This window comes from Seriola dumerili, unplaced genomic scaffold (assembly GCF_002260705.1).
Source record: "Seriola dumerili isolate Sdu_G_001 unplaced genomic scaffold, Sdu_1.0 BDQW01000052.1, whole genome shotgun sequence".
NCBI lineage: Eukaryota > Metazoa > Chordata > Actinopteri > Carangiformes > Carangidae > Seriola > Seriola dumerili.
In genome coordinates, this window is record NW_019174307.1 from 7,821,188 (window position 1) to 7,841,632 (window position 20,445).

Sequence of the window (20,445 nt, forward strand, 5' to 3'; positions counted from 1 at the left end):
AGACTGATGACAGGAGGAGGAGATTTAAACATTAAGCTCTCCCTGTTGGAGTGGGAGGGTTATCCAACAGCCCCAAATCATGAGTCTCTGATATTTGTGCCAATTCCTTCAAGACCTACCTAATTAAGATATTTATATATATTTCCCTCATTCCCTCATAAATATCAGATTAAATATGATTAAAAAGTACGATAAAAAGAACACGCATTCAACATTCAACAACATGCTGAGCGCTGTTAGAAAGAAACAGTTATGTGTTGACACAGCAAGTCAGTCTGTAGCGAGAAATCAGTGCAGGGGGAGTGATGGATGCTGGGAAGGAGGAGCGAGGAACAGGAGGAGGGTGGAGAGGAAGTCTGGTAACATTTAAACGTTCCTTATTGACTTAATATTTTTAAGTGACAGGGACTGCATCCACAGCTGTCATGTGCAAATGGAGGAGTTGAAGATTTAGTGTGCGTTTGTGCACAAAGTGAGGGGATGAACTGAGCTGAAGGCAGCAGGGTGGTCTGTTCACATGTCAACTCATGCTACTTCAGAGCAAGTGTATGGATACATGCACAAAGATCTATCTACTACTGAATTTGATTGAATATCTGCCTTTTTCTAATTTATATACAGTAAGAAATGGCTTTTGAGTCTTGAGTGTGTGTGTTTGTGTGTTGTTTACCCAGGTAAACATGGCCCACACTCAGCGTCGCTGTCCGGAGTTCCCGCTACGCGGACCGTGGCTTTGTAGAGGGCATCACAGTCTTTATGGCGTCTGCAGATCTCATACTTCCCTTTAGAGTATTTCCCCTGAGGGCACGGCACACAGGTGAAGTCATCATCCTTCACACCGTAGCCACAGATCTGCAAAACACACATCCACACGCTTTCATAAAAACCATTGCATATTTTTCAGCAGTTAATACATTTGATTTAATGTCATTTTAAATTAACTTAATTCTTCAGATCGATGTGTGTGTGCTGTGGACACACACATTGAAAAAACACACCCCACAAACTCGCAAACACACATGTGTTTCCATCCATATCCTTAGCAAATCTGGCATTGCTGTTTCGAAATGACAAGAGAGACATCTGATTGGTCACAGAGGTCTGTGTGTGTGTTTGTGTGTGTGTGTGTGTGTGTACAGCTTTCCATGCCTGGTAGTGTTTAAAATGACCACCTCATCATTCTGTCTTCTAGCATCGATCTCCTCCCATGGTAATTCCTCACAGCGGGGAGGCTGAACAACAGGCCACACACTCACACACGTACAAAAACATACTCTTTCAACTTTCATCTTTCATTTTCCCTTTACTTTCATCCGTCTATTAAAACAAGCTTATGCCTCTTAGCTTTGGGCTACAGTAGACCGCCTCTTAAAGAAATCTAATATCACTTCCCTTCTGTTTGACGTCTATAAGTCTCACTGTGATTGTTTGATATAAAACTGTACTGAGCTATCGACAGGATCTTGTCGCTGTGGGTTAAAGCCGGCTTTGGATCTTTTGTACACAGGCTCATCATAGCTTTGCTTCTGTTCGTTAAATCAAAGACCAATTGAAAGTTTCTCTCTTTTCAAAGCATATTTGTCTCTTCTTTGAAACTTGCATATCCAGGAGGTCTGGAGGTGGATAAAACCAAGAACTGATAAGAAACAGGGAATTCTTTGGCCTTTTTTTTCCCTTCATTTTTAAAGTTGATATAGAAAGGAAAGAAGGGAAATGCAGGACTAGAGAGAGTGTGTGATGACACTCAACAAAGCTCCCGAGCAGAATCCAACTAAGGAAGTTGTGGTGCATGTCTCAAACCATCGGGACACAATGTCGCGCCAGGGAAGATATTCTTTATGTCAAGCAGTTTTCACGCATCATGAATGCTGACATGACATTTCACTACCCATTTCTTTAACGTCGCTTCACCTTACCGACACTTACAACATTCAATAAAAGTTGGGAAGTCACAAATATAAGTCTGACTTCAGTACATTTACTGAATTACTTTACATTCATGTAAACTAGTGCGGAAATATAATCCAGCTACATCAGAAACAATCTGGATACAAGATGCACGTTTTAGAAGCTGCTTTGAGCATCTTCATCATTGTGTGATCTATTGTGCACCGTCTGTGTGTGTGTGTGTGTGTGTGTGTGTCTGTGTGTGTGTGTGTGTGTGTGTGTGTGTGTGTGTAAGTGTGTGTGGCCACGTACTTTCTAAAGTCTCTGTTGTTGAAGTTGTGAGAAGAAACCCTGTGGTTATCCCATGATTAAAAGGGTGTCAATAAATACACACGTACACATGCAGGGAAAGCTCAGGGGAATGGAAGAAGACATGAATTACAGACTGTGGCACCCAGAGGATCAGACGGGCAGGAGAAAGTGCAAAGAGGGCTCTCATCTCACTGATTGAACTTCTTTCTTCTCTCGTGTTTCTGTAGCTCACGAGTGGCTAAATGACTCTTTATGACAGAGCTCTGTGCTTTAAATACTGAGCTTCTTGTTGCCGTCTCTGTCACAGAAAGAGACGAGTGGATCTCTTGATTTCACAAGTTCAAACACAACTGATTGTTTGGATGTTTACTTAAAGCACATGGAGGCTTAGTGAGCACAAGGCAGGAAGGAGGGAAGAATGAAAGGATGGAAAAAACAAACAAACACAGTGGGAACATTCATGAGATTTTTATGCATTCCAGCTCATGGAGCTAAGGAGGGAAGGAACGAAGGAAGGAAGGCTTTAACATTCACTTCGAGTTGAGTTTCTAGCCACCTAGTTGATGTAAGTCCGATATTCACGCTCTACTTGTGGTCTCCACCACCTGAATGCTCCACTATGTTCACCTGCTGGTCTCTAACTGTGTCTGTCTGCTGTTTGCTGGTGAGCAGGTAGTGTACGGTGGGTTTTTAGAGCTTTTTTTGCTGAGAACAGCTGCCTGCTGTGGCTGAACACGGCACCGTGAGAGCGGTGGTGAGGGTGAACCAAAACAGTTCAGATGTGGGCTGAGAAATGAAAGCAATGAGCTAAAAAGACCGTCAAACACGCCATAGAGGTGAGGGGTGACAATTCTTTTGAGGGTTCATCACTGAATGCAACCCTTTTCATAATAAATATAGTTTTTTTAACCATTATTATTGAACTATTGATTGCAGTCGCTTTAAAGGCCCTTCTAGCAGCTTCTTACTACGAATGATAGGATCCACATATGAAGCCAAAATTCACTGCTAGGGTTTTTGGTTCTGGACAGTTTTGGTTATTACACTTGAATGATTTTTTGAATGAATTTGTTTTTCAAATCTGGTCAAACCACGCCAAACCATTGCATACAAGTAACTACTTTAAATCTAAAGAGAACTACTTCAATCAAAAGAATGATTGTTATATAAAAAAGCTGAAACTGAATAAATTACAACAAGAGTGGCTATAATTTACTCTGTTCAGCTGTCAGTGCAGCTGTCTCTGTTAAGAGGGCGTGGCACCCCGGGGTGCCCACTGAAGCATTTACCTTCTCTCTGTTTTCTTTGGCTGTCAGCAGGCTGACTGACGGAGGCTAAATCACTATGTGACTACTGCAAGTCAATCACTGTAATGCATGCCTTCACATTGAAGTCAATGGGGGCAATAAACCATAAAGAAATTTGAATTTAGGCACTCTTCACTGTGCAGCTATGTGTGCACTTCTGTGTGTTTGTGTATGTATTGTGGGTGGTCTGAACAAAAGTGACACATAGGTTCGTGAGGTCAGTTTTTCATGCTGTTTATTGATTTTGGATGGTCACAATTTGATGCTGAATTGGCAGCTTTATCCTGACAACTGATTTTAAAATGTGCTCAAAATGTTTAGGTGCCCTTAAAAAAAAAGCTACTTAAGTATAGTAACAAAGACGATTATGACCTAAATTAATGGTTTTCATTCATACATGTGTGTACATGTGTTTATGTGTGTGTGTGTGTGTGTGTGTGTGTGTGTGTGTGTGTCTCACCATATGCGGCTCTTGTCCTGGCTGGCACTGAGGACAGGCCTGGCAGCTGTTGCTGGTCTGGTTGAAGAACTCGTTCTCTCCACAGCTGGAATACTCCGCACTAGCAAACATGCAACACACCTGCAGGGACAGAACGACAGACAGGTAGAGACAAAAGTAAGACTTTGACCAAGAAATTGTAACGCATTATGTGTGAGAACAAAAATGACAAATTCATACTAATGCAGTGACACTCTTACAGTGCTGCTGCAGAAGACTTCGCTACTCTTTGCAAATAACAAACTGTATCTAATACTGGAACTGAGGTTTAAATGTCTTACTGAAGGAGCCATCACATCCAGATGATCTAACCTGCTAAAACTAAACAATATTATTAAAATGAAAATACATGTCAAAACAAATGTATTAAATGATTAAAAAAGATGAAACAAATGATGGTGAGGCTAGTTTGGATACATACACTAATATGTAAAGTTAATATTTGGTATTGAGGCTCGAGCCTTGTAAAAAAAAAATTTTTATTGATTTACTCTTCTTTTATTTCAATATATATTTCTGTTATCATATTGCAGTGATAAATGATATGGAACATCAAAATAAGACATTACATTTCAAAACAAATACATTTATGTAAATACATTCTGTATCATATTGTTAACTATTACTATTCATTTTTAGCTTCTCTAAATCTTCTCTAGATCTCTGATGCAAAGTTCTATCTGAACCATTTAGAATGATATCTCAGTGGACTGATTATTCTGGTGCTTATGTATTGATTATTCTTTCATGTTTAAAATGTCAAAAAAACAAACAAAAAAAAAATGCATGTTCAACGCCAAACATGTTCTCAATTTTGTCTGACCAACAGACTTACAGTGGTGAACCCAGCAATTAATTTGGGTTAAATTACTTATCTTGAACTTTCTTTGTAAAACCCAAATCTAGAAAACAAATGCAAGTTTAACGTGTTCAGATATTTACACTAAGATTCAACATCAGATAGCAGGACAGTATTGATCAGTTCTGTAATAAATATAGTATGTCATCAAATAAACTGCATCACAGCATGTCACTGGTCGACCGGTGACTGCAGATGAACTTGATAAATTGTCATTTAACATGTTTAATTTATTATTTCCTATAAAACTGGGGGAAACACATACCATCTTGTACATTTCCCTGTTTCTGTTTCAGACATTTAAAAATTCATTATGATCCACACTCAACATCTGCAACAACAACAGAGATAAATGGCTGCATGGGATAATGGCTGGTTTATTCAGAAACACCAACCGTGTCAGCATCAAATCAGCATCATCATTTTAATTGGCAAAAAAACAAACAGCGAAGAAAACAAACATCGTACCCAGACCTCTTCCTCTGTGATACTCAGATTAGTGGAGATCATTGTTGGCTGTGTGTGTGTGTGTGTATGAGAGAGTTTGCACAATACCAGCATTTGCTTGTGTGTGTGTGTGTGTGGCATTGTGTCATAGTGGCTCACTGTAATAAGTAGCAGCTGGTATTTATGGCCTTACCAGCATACTTTGTGCTTTTCCAAACAAACTAACTGACTTTTAAAAATCATCTGCAGTCCAGAAAATGATGGAGGGAAACTAAACGAGTGCATGACTAATTCTCTCCATCTCCTCTCTATTGTTTTAATAACATCCCCCTCGCTTTTTCTTCTTCCTCAGAACCATCACATGACAGCAGACAGACACAAGATGCTGTTTGAGTAAATAATACAAATGTACACTGCCAGTGTAGGTGTGTGTGTGTGTGTGTGTGTGTGTGTGTGTGTGTGTGTGTGTGTGTGTGTGTGTGTGTGTGTGTGTGTGTCTGTGTGTGTGTGTGTGTCTGTGTATGTGTCTGTGTCTGTGTGTGTGTGTGTGTGTGTGTGTGTGCATATGGAGTATTTGCATCATCTCAGGCCAAATAATTTGTCTATAATTCAAACCAGATCAAAAAGGAACTGACCTTTAGCCTACACACCCGATGTGTATTTACTGTAAATGCAACTTGACTTAAACTGGACTTCATGTGTAAAATTGGTGGAGTGCCCCTTTGACACCTCGAGGTAACTAACAACACGAGCATCCTATTATTATGTTTAAATTTGTACAAAACGTTATTCTTCTTTGTTGGTGTGTCAACACATTCGAGGGTCACTGTAGGCAATTACAAGCAGGCGTTGTTTACATAAGCTCTCTCCAACAGTTTGTGCAACTTTGCAATGAGCCGCACTTTATTTGTCTTTGAAGAGACTGTAATAATGAGCTTCTCCTCCATATTTTTCCACTGTTGGAAAAACAAACTTCCTGTCACACTAATACACCACATCAGTTCTACACAGCCATCCCAAAATGCCTTGAGAGGATATTCAGTCAGGCCCCATAAAATACAGCATACATCTCTGCACATGTGCACCACATACAGTTATCTAAGTTGGATTGATGTTAGTATTTGGCAGGAACGCTGGTGAATTATAACAACATAGAGTCAGAAAAATGTCTTTTACCACTTCTAGTGCCTCATCTCCTCTATAGTAATATTGTCTCTGTCTAATGAACTGTATGACAATAGCAGCATAATGTCTGGTAAGTCATTTATCATTGTTATATATTGTTTACAAGTGCAGTCTATAGATGTAAGGGGATTGAACATTTGTGGCAGTATACTTGTAATGTCATTGGATGGCGGTGTAGTCACTTGAAACCACTGACTTTATCCAAATATTTCTTCCCTTTTAAGGGCTCCAGTGCCAGCCTGTAGGTACATTTATATGACTGATGAGAAGAAAACAGAAGCGGGAGGGTCAGGTGGAGGCATCTGTTGGGAGCACCGCCAGTGGGTTTCAACATCAAAACACGCAGCGAATCTCTAGATTCCCGGTCAGATTATAAAGATATCTGCTCTGTAGAAAGCTCTAAGGTTGAATAATTGGTACAAGTGCTGCGGAGCTGTGCAAGCTGCTGGCACATAACAGCTGAAGTCTGGATGATGCAGTGCCAACTGTGGAGTCAGTTATGGCTGCCATCCATATACTGTTGGAGCAATAAGGGTCTCTGAAGGCCAATAGCAGAAATATGACTTTAGATAAATACTGCTGCTTGATGGTGTTTTAAAGAGGGCATGAAGAAGAGAAAGTAAGGAGGAGGTGAAGCACAGGAGGATGAGAAATAGAAAAAGAAATAGGAGAGGGGCGAGGGTGTATTGAAAAGGAAATGAATCGAGACAGAGTCAAAGAAAATAAGTTACATTGCAATGGAAAATGAAATTAAGAAAAACTAAAACAAATAAAAACAAAACTTACTAATAATGAGGACAGAAAAATGGACTTCTTCTGACCTCTCCTCTCTGACATTTTTGCGTCTTCTTCCTGTGGAACAGAGATAAAAATTACAATTTATTTATTGTAAATATACAGCATTAACTGCATACAATGCTTTCATGCATTTAAGCTAGTGCACCAAACTTCACTTACGAAACAGCAAAGTCATGAATCTAACACTCCTGCCAACAGTAGTGTCGTCAGTGTGTGTGTGTGTGTTTGCATGTGTGGTCCCGATGAATTCACTGTCCCGTTACCATCACGTCATCGCCAATAAACATGTAATAGCAGCAGAACAGCCCATGGCATTCCTCTGGCTCATAAGCACAAGTACACATCACCGCTGGCTAACCTTCTGCTTCAATAAAGGTTGGTGATAGCACTTAATAACATTTAATTATCTGCCTATTTCTATGTTATGTCTATCTCTGGCTGGGCTAACCTATCCAAACAGCTAGGAAAAACTGCTTATGGGTGTAGTTTCACACCTGTGGATGTTAGTAACTATAGTACTAGGTCTACGTCACAGTAACTTTGTACTGAATGAGGCTGTAAAATTAGGTTTAAGATGCAATTTCTGAAATCCCCAGAATAATATAAAATCAAAATGATCAATATATTAAAAAAAACACCAAAAACAAGTTAAACAAAAGCAGTTATTAAATGGTTGAGATGCTACATCAGGTCCTCCACAAACACAGTGGCTGCGATGATGAAGTGGACCTAATTCATTTCAACACCATATACAAGATTGTGTTTTTGTTTTAGCAACCAAGCTGAAATATTCTCTTAATGACTTTGGTGAGAAAACAGACATGTTAAGGTGTAAAAGCCCCTGAAAGCACCAAGGAAGAGAGCAATGTCTCAAACTGTGAATTGATGGCTGGTGTTTGGGCGTACTTTTGTTGGCAACACTTCATAAAATGTGCGAGAGTCCAGCATGACTCAACATACTCTGTGGTAATGTGTAATTGTTTGTTAATTTCTTCTTCTTTATGTGTCGGCAAGGTCGTGCTTGTGATTGTATTTACTGTGTGTTTGTCCTGCAGTGGTCTGAACTGAGCATGCAGCATTAGTGTGTGTGTGTGTGTGTATGTGTTTGTGTTTGTGAGTGTGTCTAAATAATGTCGTCATTGTAATGAAAAGGAGATGTGTTGGCGAGGGTCCTCAGTAAAGAATCACCTCTTAAGCCGTTGTTTGGATCTAAACGATGAGCCCAGAATTAGTCATCCAAAGATTCAGAGCAACTTACAAACAAAAAAAAAAAAACATAATGTGACCATAAACATCTCAGTCACTGCCATCAGAACCCATTAAAACAGATCAAACTGTAGCTTATTTAGAATTGTAAGAACATGTGCAGAGAAGCAACTTGAAGCAGCCTTGTTGCTTTGCTGACTGGTTACTTGACAGTAAAACACCAAGCAATTCTGCCTGTTTTCTTTGAATGCCTATAAAAAACTGACACAGCACAAGCAGCTTGCATGTATTAGTAAATAACCACGTTTTTCTTTTAAGGGCCACACTACAAGTCATGTAAATTTTACTGCACATCGCACTTTCCCAAGCGTACCACCACTTTCAAATATGTTTACCCTATCTTCCAGAATGAAATTCTGTGCGTGTGTGTGTGTGTGTGTGTGTGTGTGTGTGTGTGTGTGTGTGTGTGTGTGGTCTCTGACAGTGTGACTGCACAGATAAGGACATGATGAATGACTGCTGAAACATTGAGGCTTCCTCCACAAATACTGTGGAGCTTGTGGGTGTTAAATTACTTCTTCCATTTCTATTTTGCTTCTAATCTACAAGTAATTACAAGGTCACATTTAATATTTAGAACTAACACCACCATATCAGTGTCAAAAGGCCTGGGGAATCAAATGCAGATTCCTTTGATCAACTCAGAGAGTGGATAAATATATTTTCTGGCTATTAAACAGAATGCATACAATAAAACAGAAAACTATAAGTATTGTATTTTAAGTCATAGTTGTGTTCTTTGGATCAGTAAGACAAACTATCACATACTGTAGATATACACAAACACACCAGTAATTACTGTCATTAAGTACATTTCTCATGGAGTCTCTTTGAGTGTTAATTACTACGTACTGTGTGCATGAAAGAAAGAAAGAAAGAAAGAAAAGCAGTTGGCTGTATATATGTGTATATATACTGTATATTGTACTCATTGAAAGTGTGTGTTTTCTGGCTGTATATGAGGGGCCCTGAGACACCCTAAACCCTGTTGATAACACACCTGCATCACATCCACTCACACAAACAGTCCTGAATTAAATACAAGGGGCCATTATATTCAAACTCATGCGGCAGAATATCCAACAGAGAGCTTTTTAACTTATAGGGTAACAAAGTGCATTTGTCATTCAATACTACAAGTAACTACAGTTAATGATTTTTTTATTTACACATTAATTGTCCAGTGATTTTCTTCTCAACAATCTACAATAACATAATAATTCTGTCAGTGGAAAACTAAAAATCCCCAATCCTGGTTTGAATCCTGAGTATATAACCACCACTAAGAATATGGAATCATTTAGATACCCTTTTTAGGTATGCATGAGGTCTAATCAATCAATAACTGCCATGTTGAACCCAGGTGCATCCATTGGAAGTCAAACTGTCCTTTCTAAGAAAATGACATTGTAGTTGATGATCTATCTTTTATGTTTTGTAGCATGATGTTCTTGCAGCAGAGCAAAAAGTACGGCCGTGGAGGTTTTTAACCTTTTTGTAACACCAGAGTTCGATGGTTTTCCTGAACCATGAGGCAGTCACTCCCTGGCCTTTACCAAGTAGTTTCAGCTTCCAAACATAACCATAACCAAACTCAGTGACACTAAAAGCATGCTGTTGTTTTGATTGATGTGAACTTCCGCAAAAGCAGTTCAACTTAACACTTTAAGAGATGAACTTTAAATCCACCTGAAGCTGTCGGTAGCATCAAAGTGTGTTTGTATGTGTGTTTGAGAGAGAGAGGAAGAAGCCGCCATTATCTGCTATCTGAGGTCAGAATCTGTCTGTCTGGCTCCAAACCTCTGATTTCACTCTTCCATGTCGCAGACATGAGTGAAAAATCCTCTGATCTTCAGTCAGGGCTAATTCCCCAACCCTCAGGGTTAGATCTTGCTTAATTACAGCCTACACACACACACACACACACACACACACACACACACACACACACACACACACGCACACAAATGCACATTAACATATACATATATAGCCTATAAAGACGTACAATCGGCTTGTGAGGGCGAAACAGGCTTAATTGCGCAAGTCCTTGTGGTAAGACCAAAACCAGTGTGTGTGAATTCATTTGTGCATATATATACAGGATATGTGTGTGTGTGTGTTTGTGTGTGTGTGTGTGTGTGTGTGTGTGTGTGTGTGTGTGTGTGTGTCGGGGGGGGCTGTTTGTTGCTGCTGAAAAGATAAAAGCGCAAATAGTGCTTTCTTTTTTCAAATCAGGAAATGAAGAACTGCCAAATGGATGTGGACCCCCTCAAGGCTACTCATTATGGGGTTAAAGTGATGCACAGACACACACACACAGACACACACACAGACACACACACACAAACACACACACACTCCTACACTGGTGTGTTTGAAGACTCTTCTGACACTGTTCTACCTCTTTCAGCCCTCTCTCTCTGTCTATCCAACCCTCACTCTCTCTGTCAGGGCAGGTCTGAGATGAAAGTCAGCCGAGTCTTTTGCCCCTCGAGGATATTAATCTTCTAACGACCACATAATCTCTGATAAATAACCCTTCTGTCTTTAGCTGTGTCATTACCAGGTAGAGTCAATGCAGTTCTTACTTGCACCAGTAGGACACAGCGGTCATATTGGACAACTCCCAGTATGAATGTGTAAATTTAAAGCAGTGGTGTTGCTGAGGAAAACCAACATTTCAACATTTTTGCAGCCTCCCTCCCTCCCTCCTTCCCTCCCTCCCTTCATTAGCTCTCTCTTCATCTCTGTTTCTCATTTGGCTGCATTTGATTGCTCTTTTTGTCAGCAAAGGAAATCCAATATGAAATTCCACATAGCAATGGGAAGACAATTTACCCTGCTGCATTAAAAAAAAGGCACAATAACAAACCCACTGACCTCAAGAATTCATACAAGGCAAATCAACAAGAAAAGAGGACGTCTTTCGTCAGACCTCCTTGGCCTACAGTGACAAGTATAATGCCTTAATATCATTAAGAATCCAGAGAGAGAACTTCAAAGAAGAATTAAGTCAGTACTGATATGGACTGCAGCTAAATATGACAGCCAAATGTGACAGACTTAGCTTAAGTCTTTAGGTGAAGGGAGGGGTTGCCATATGGAAATTCCCATAGATCAGCTAAAACAAACATGCATACATTAAGTAGACAGTGACTGCCTCCCTCCTGTTAATTCTTTACACTCTTCCTCATTTTTTGGCAGTCGGCGCAGTTTTCCTCCCATAACTGCCACTCAATCTCTTGTTATTCATCCATGTGTTGGTATTCTTTGTGGTAATGTTTTAGACCTCACTGTACAAGCACACAGTGTGTTCATTTTTATTAGTGTTGCATTGAACACTGAAAACTAAGACTGCCACAAGTCAGCTCAGCTTAGAACATTTTAGTTGATTAGTTGTTTCTTATGGGAAATGTTCTTCATTAGTCATTACTTGAAAATAACAGTCACATATGGGGAATGAGAATCACGCTGACAAACATGCTTTGGCTTTTGATACTAAGTTGATTTTTTACTGAATGATCAGTATGTGGTTAGCCGGTTTTACCCCCTTCGACCTCAGAGTGCAATGCCCATTTACCGATGTACTGCAGGCTTTGTCATTGCTAAATCTGGTGGAGGAGGGCTGCAGTGTCATATCTGGGAGATTCCCAATATCCCCAACACCGCCCTCCCCTCCATGTGAAGGACAACAACCACAACCAACCAGCAGCAGACGCTAGTACAGCAACATGCAAGAGTTCAATGGAACGCACAACCGAGCAAAAGGGACTACTAATGAGGGATGAACCCAACAACTGCGCATTTAATGTAGATCCAGCCACAGTTTCTAAATGACCGTATTTACAGTACATATAGTATATAGTATAGTCCAACAACATATAGGTTATTCTTATGAATGTGAACTAATGCTTGGTATAAATACAAACCTCTGGCTCTTTGATATATATTTTCTAAGTGGTCATTAAGTGAATGAACCACATTTACCTTCTTATTGAGGTGTGAAATCCCATTTTAAAAAATAATAATATAATAATATAATAATATATGAGAGGGACAAACTTGGGCCAGTTCAGTTCACTAAGGGCACTCAATCATTACCAACTTTGGCACTTATGTTGTTTAGTTTTACTGGACCGTATAATGGATACAGTAGTGTTAACAATGTTACACTTTGCCCTTTCTTGATGTCTACATCTTCCTCCCTGCCTCACTGATTTAGTTCCATTCATTAATTTCACTGGGAAATATAGTATATCTCTTTTTCTTTAGCCCTCTATGTCTTTCCACCTTCATGTCATTCAGTGCTGTTACAAATGGAGTGTGTGGAAAATAACTTTTCACCATCAGTGTTTAACCCCATAAAGAATATTCATTACACCGGTTGATAATGACTTCCTGCCCGATTAAATAATGGGCCAATCAGTGGCCAGGGAACCCGGCCAAGAATCAAACCAATGGAGAAGATGAAGAATGTTAGAGGATGGTTTGTGGGCTCTTCCATAGCACTTAATTTCTGATGACAATTAAATCAGCAGCCAGGGGTTTCTGTCATCCTGGTTGTGGTATTTCTGAAAGGAAAATCTGTTTTCCATTGAAATCTTTCCCTTTCTTTTCTTACTTTTTTTTTTCTTTTGAGCAACTTCCTCTCTTGTCACCTCATCTGGTATTTTAAATGATCCATAAACAACATCTAACTAACATCAAACTAACTTATTATACCAATAGAATTGCACGTTAATACTGATACTGTTTGACTGACGCTGCGAATAGTTGATCTTTTTAACCAATATTTTATAGCTTTCATAATTGTAAACCATAATAACTACAATTACAAGGCTTTAGAGCAGAGTTATGGTGTTATAAGAATTATGGTTGTTAGTATCTTGGTCATCCTGATCACAACTGACATATTCTAGCATATACTAAAACTATGTTTTCTGCATTAGAATTAGTTTATGTAAAGGTCTTCACATTGATAATCAGTGTAGTACTGATCAATTTTACCTGAAATATGTAATAAAACAAGTCAACTTACCATCAAACATACAATCTGATGCCCGTTATAAATAGCTAAGACATCACCCCTGACCCTTCCATAAACACACTGAAACACATAAGCCCTCTGCTTCCAGGCCTTAAACAAGTTCCAAAGTTAATCAATGCTGACTTGAGGAGCTGTGTCCTTTAAGAAGCCAATTATTTTATCTCTTTACAGATGAGGACTCAACCTGCCAAATCCAAGCAAGATCTCAAACACATGTTAGCCAGTCTGGCTGCCTCAAATCCTGCAGGTCTATGTGTGTGTGTGTGTGTGTGTGTGTGTGTGTGTGTGTGTGTGTGTGTGTGTGTGTGTGTGTGTGTGTGTGGTGAGGTGGTGAGTGTGGTGTGTTGGCGCTAGAGCAGCGGCGAGTCAACACCTCAAACCCTGGTGTTTTCAAGCATCTTGGAGGCCCTTGACAGAAGCAGACATATAGGTTAGGGTTAGGGTTATAATGCTAACAATGACGTTAGCATTATTTCACATGATGTTTGTTTAAACAAATCCAACTATTACACAATTCCATTTCAACTAAAGCACAGTGTATGTTTTCTAACAATTTCCCTCCTCATTGGGTCCACACATGACAATACAGAGTGTATTTGACTTCACACTATATTAAACCAAACAATCTGTAATAGTCGCAAATGTAAATTATTAGCAAAAAGCACCACAAATGAAATAGAATAAATGTTCACTGGGATATTATGAACATTAATATTAATGATCTGAATTCTCACAGGTAATTAAATGTTATCCTCGTTGGTTTGTATGTAGAACATAAGGCAGAAAACTCAGCACTTACACTGTGTATTGCCCCTCTATCAACTATCTGTTGTCTGTCATTTTAAACCTCCACCAGCTCTGCTAAACAACTCACTATAATAAGACTCAATATATCTTTACGCTGCAGGACTACGCCTCTGTTTCTGTTTACTTCTTTTTCATGTCAGATTTTCCACTCACGCAGGTTCTAGATGAAGAAAGAGAATACTGACACTGTAATTGTGAATTATGAATTATGAGAATATTATAAGGAGAGAAACTCTTCTTACAATAGCCTATGAATCAAACAATTTCATTCAGTGTAATACCATGTCATTAACTGTACAGTGGCCATAATCATCTACCTGTGCCTCTAATTATTTTACTTTCGCCTTAAAAGGCATAATATTGCATCGTGAGTTCAAGTGAACCGAACATTGTGCGGTGGCTTTCAATGATACTTTTAAGTGCGTGTTCAAGAATTTGGCCATTTCACTGTCAATCCACTTTTAAGTAATCATAAGCGGCCCTACTGTCTTTTTTTTTTTTCCTGAAGTGAATTATGAGGGAGGAATGTGCTGCTGGCATTTTTATCTCCTTTCTATGATTTGGAGGCAGCTGGAGAGTAACTAAAAGGGTGGTGGCGGCAGAGCTGTCAGTCAAATTAGACCAACTGCTTTCACCTTCAGCTGAATCAAACCACTAGTGAGACAACACTATATGCCGTAGTAATGTACATCAATCTTAATTATCAAATTTCGGCGATACAGGCACACTGACGATGCACTGCTGACAGTCTTCATTCCCGGTCTCCTTACTTTTCTAGGTTTATGACTCTTTATCAGTGCTAAAGGAAGTCACACTCACTGAATAAACTTGCCATCAAGGCTCATTTATCAGGAACCAAATGAGCCAGAAATAAATACGTCTAATTTCCAACATGATTACCGACTAAGTTTGATGTGAAAATAAACCCATGATTAAAGTGATTTCCAACTTTGGAGACAGACACAGTCCTCAGACAACAGCTGGCCCTCGTCTCCTAACTAAATATCCATTTACTCCAGTCCCATCCAAATGCAGCTTCACGGTTTATCAGTGTGAACTGTATTTTCACAGGAGTGTCAAAACACGCTTTGCAGCAACTTGAATTTCCACAGACAAAACAGACTAGGATACTTCTGTAACTGGTAATCACAAAGAGTACACGTCTCAAATATCATCTGCAGTAGGACGACTGTGATGCACTTACATTTATGCCAATAATAGAAAATAATAACTAGAAAAACTTCATGTAAATTCTGAACTCCTTAAATAATCTACAGGTTTTTTAAGCAGCGTGTGTGTGTGTGTGTGTGTGTGTGTGTGTGTGTGTGTGTGTGTGTGTGTGTGTGTGTGTGTGCGTGCGCATGTGTGTGATGTTTCTTCATCTCTCTTCATCTTTTGATTGCTTTAATTACAGACTTACTGTCAGCTTCCCACTCGGTGTGCAGGAAAAACAAACTCTTAGGGCACATGAAAAGAAGTCACACACACATACACGTACACACACACACACACACACACACACACCTATCCCAGCTCCAGTCAGTCAGTAGGCTCTTTGATTCTCTGCCTGCCGGTGATCTGTCTTTCATCATCTCCTCTCCCTGATCCCTTGTTCCCCTCTTTAGCTCTGCTGGGGCAGAATATCTCTCTCCCTGTCTCTGTGTCTGTCTCTGTTTATTTTGCAGCGGCTGTAGGTGGGAAGCCTAATCTGCAACCTGGAATTCATCTGGATGTCCTATTGCATCCCTCTAACTAGCACCTATAACAAAGTGATTGCAGAACAAATCAGTTCTTTCCACAAAAAATTTCCATATATTAACATAACTATGTATTTTGAGAGTGTGTCTTTAATGATGTTTCCCTAGTTAGAGGATTTTCTTGTTTCTAGACAACACAGTGCTGCAAAGTATGCAAAAACACTGCAAATCAGCATTCGACAAGCCTTTTAGGAACCACCATGAGTCATTTATTGTGACTGGCAGACATGAATTTAGCCACATCTATGATATGACCTTACTCAAAGAAAGTTATTCTTAATACATAGGTTTTGAGTAAAATCAATTAGCATGGTATCAGCATTGTTCATATTTTCAGTTGCCAGCATTACAATAATATAATGTGTGTGTGTATGTGTCTGTGTGTCTGTGTGTCTGTGTGTGTCCCCCCCCTCTGTGGAGATTTCCTTCTAACACAAATCTGAGGGACCTCTGGGTGCTCCTCGCAGGGGGATAATTCTCTTTGTCTGAGCAGCAGCTAGTCATGATGGATAGACGTCGTTGTGATGCCGGGGGAATCTTCAAAGCGCAAATCCTCATCAATCCATTCAAAAAGTAAATAGTTAAGAATTTAAGAGCTTATTTAGAGGGTTCAAACTTGCAAACCAACAGAGGTGCTCATGCCTGCTTTTGGTGACATGTATTGTACCTGCCTCCGTGAGCAGCACGAGGAGGGCGTAATACAGATCACATCAGATCCTACACACATCTGCACAGGTGCCCCGACCAACAACATGATCCCTCGCTGCCTTCCCACCTGCCAACTGTCTCACCAACCAAGCCAGAGATGCAACAGCTGGGGATTAAACCTGCCATGGTGTGCAATCTGTTTTACTTTCATCTTAGGACACAAACTCTAATGTGTTTGTGTGTATGATATAAAGTATGATTTTTAAAACCTCACTCTTTTCCATTTTTGCTTTTCCACATTGTAAGACATTAAATGCCAGATCTCCCTCGGCAGACTACGTATAGAAGAAATTGATGACTAACTGAAGTAGGTTCCCCATATGCAGGACTCTTAAGTAGACACAAATTAGACCACAAACCCCAATCTGATTAAACTTGCTCCCAGGGGCCCTACAGGGAGAGTTTTCAACTGTTGATTTAGTATTGGTTTGTTGAACTGTCTGCGCGGTGCATGGGGAAATAATAGTGGTGAGAGTGAAACCTATGATTAGAAAAGCTTATTCCTTTTATGTTGCTTTCCTAGGATTATTGCACGTAAATTAAAATATAATGAAATGCAGCTACCTCTCATTTTGCCAGGGACCTCCTGGAAGCCCCTGAGGGAGCGCTGAAGATTCACTGCCCTGTCTGAGGCCGCTACCTTGTCCTGTCCTGGTGAGTGTGACTGTGACGGTAACTGACTAAGAACATAGGGTCTACTGAAGGAAAAGCCTTTTCTTTCCTTATTAAGAAAGAATTATGCATTTGGTTCGAGCTAGATAGTATCAGTGTTGGGCGTATGCAGATGCTCAGCACAATGATAAAGAACAAATACTGTGGTTTCAACTCATAGCTGTTATTTCATCAGTTAATTATTTTTGTCCATTTCAGAATAGTTGTAAGGATTAAATCCCTGTGACAAAGGTAAATAAAGCCTCTGAAATTCACTGTATGGCATACCTTAGTTCTTAAGCAATCCATCAGACTTACTGACATAATACTTGAGTATGAATTCAGTATTAATACTAAATGTCTAAGTCTGTTTTACGCATACTTGCACAGTACATCTTTTATTTCACAAAACTGCCACTTCAGAATTTACTTTTAATAAAGCACTTTTTGTATTTTTCTATCCAAAATACTAATGCCAATTTTGTACGACTTTAGGCTAAGTCTAGGTGGAAGTATTTAAGTGTACTCTTTTTGTACTTTTTCCAAATGTAATAAAATATCAATATTCCTGCAGGGATGAAGATGACGCTTATGTTTTAGCTTCCCTCAGTTTATATTCTTTTAGATAACTAGAGCATCCCTGTAAATCTACCGGTCTTACATCCATGTTGATAATTATTGCAATCCTATAGCCTACATTAGACATTATGTACAGGACTACTGTAGCTCTTGCACGTGGTCCTGGTTCTGGTAAGGCAGTCTGGATAAAAGCCTGCACCAAACTGTTGTGCCATAAATAACATGTAGTAACCTAATGAGCTGAAATAACTTCACTTCCATAAGTAAACTCTGAAAGATGTGTTTAGTAGAATTTCACCTTAGATGTGTGAAGCATTATGAAACCTTCAGCCCTAACAGGCCTCCTGAGCTCTATAAATATCTCCACAGGGGGAAATGGATCGGCCGTGTGGATTGGAATCAGCTGTGACATCTAACATAAATCTCAGCAATAACTTTCACAAGAAAAAAACACATGATATCACTCCAGAATAAATAGAGTTATTGTGTGAATTCCAATACCAAACAGCATAAAGCAACACAGAGGCGAGTAAGTAAACAAATTATCTATTCACTTCAGTGTAGTATGGGATGATCACGACTACAGGCACTGGCTTTGTTAGTTTTTCTGCCTTGATCCCTTTAATCCTTAGAAACCATATTAACGTCGTCTTTTGAAGATGAGTTACACTCCCTCCCCTGTTTCTTCTCTCCGTCTCCTTTGCCTTTCTACCTGTGAACATGAAAGATTCAATGGCAGCGGAGACGGGCTGCACTGGGGGCTGCAGGGGGAGAGAGAGACACAGATAGAGAGACAGAAAGAGGGAGAGAGAGAAAAAGAGAGGGAGGGGGGATAGAGACGGATTGATTTCCACCTCCAGCAGCTATAGTTCAAAGCAAGCCAGCAGACTTCAGAGGCTCGGCAGGACCCGGCATGTCCCCGGCCGGGCCGAGCTGCCTGTCTGCGGGCAGGACTTCCCCCGGGGGCCCCGGGGCCCGGGACAGTCAGGCGGCACCAAGAAAACAATTATGCAGACAGAGGAGAAAAGTGTGCAAGGTCACAAATGCACACTTGCTCAAACACCCACAGTCATAAATAAAATGTCATAGACAGCCTTCCTGACATATGATAAGGCTGATATGACACATGAAAAGCATTGAAAGAAGCCACTATTGAGAAATTAACAACTCAAATCCCCTGTCTACTGCCTACATCTCTAATAAAATCCACACTGACCAAAGTCATAAGAGCATAAAGCCAGCGTTTAGGTCTGCATGCTTGCAATTCAAAATCATACCCCTGTCACAGAGCAACTGAGGCCTAAACTACAAAGCTAGTGATGTGAGAAATTAGAAACAATCTCATTTGTCTTCCACCTTCAGCTACAAACTTTGCTGCAACACGCACAGTACCTGTCACATAGTCCAGAATGTATCTGAGGACATGCTTGTTTCATATACATACCGCACTCACAAATAGAAATATTTAATGAAGTCTAGATGACATTCATGCGAATAATCCAGTCTCATGCACTTGACAACAAATACATCTGCATATACAGCCTGGGATGTGTATAGTTTGGCTTGTCGGAATCATCCTCTCAGATAAATGAGATGTCATCTAAATCTAGGAAACCTGAGTTTGGGGTCACTTTTGCATTTTTTTTTACTCAAAACAGTAGGCCTACTCATAAACTATGGTAGATACAACTTTTGCATCAGCAGCTGTTTCCTCTCTTCTAAAGCCTACATTTCCCAGAGCAAAAAAATGCATAACAATTCATACTTATGGTAAAAAATTACAGTAAAGGTACATGTTTGTTTGGCATAATAAGTGTTGCTCAGGAATTTCCCCGAAGTCTTGCAGCAATCCGTCCTTGCATTCCTGAGAGTGGAGCTGCTCACACGTCTTACCTGGAGCTCAGAGAGGGGGGCACACTGGTCTGGTTTCTCCGCTGCTGCACTGCGGGATCAGCTGGCGGGCGGTCAGTCCTACGTGATCGGCGATCAGTCTCTGGTGTGGTGTTGGAGAAGCATCGCCGAGGTTACTGGCTGTCTTACGAGTTTTTACTCCGCACTGCTCAAGTTGTGTCTCAGCCTCCACTTTGGTACATGTCGGTGTGTGCGCAGGCTCCTCCTTGATGAGGAAAAAAGTGAGAAGTTTTCTCCGCCCTGAATCAGACGCGCATTAGCATGCTCCAGGTAGACTGACTGCTCGGCGGGGAGAAGTTGCCACGCTGCAGGCTACGACTCAACTCCGCCATCTAGTGTCCGCGAGGAGGTGGTGGCAGTGCATAAAGGTAAACCTCCATTGATTTTCATAAAAATGACACATGTGACTAACGCAAATCATT

General features: G+C 40.1%; 1 protein-coding gene across 1 annotated transcript in view; it reads right to left on the reverse strand.

The window, feature by feature from the left end:
* Window positions 1-20,016, reverse strand: part of edar (ectodysplasin A receptor) — a 32,575-nt gene extending 12,559 nt beyond the window's left edge. The window contains exons 1-4 of the mRNA XM_022740955.1: window positions 20,006-20,016; window positions 7,283-7,348; window positions 3,967-4,086; window positions 671-852 (exon numbers count right to left, since the gene is read on the reverse strand). Coding sequence (XP_022596676.1) covers window positions 671-852; window positions 3,967-4,086; window positions 7,283-7,333 — 353 coding nt within the window. The 5' untranslated portion in view covers window positions 7,334-7,348; window positions 20,006-20,016. The remainder of the gene's footprint in view (window positions 1-670; window positions 853-3,966; window positions 4,087-7,282; window positions 7,349-20,005) is intronic.
* Between the last annotated feature and the right edge of the window lie 429 nt (window positions 20,017-20,445).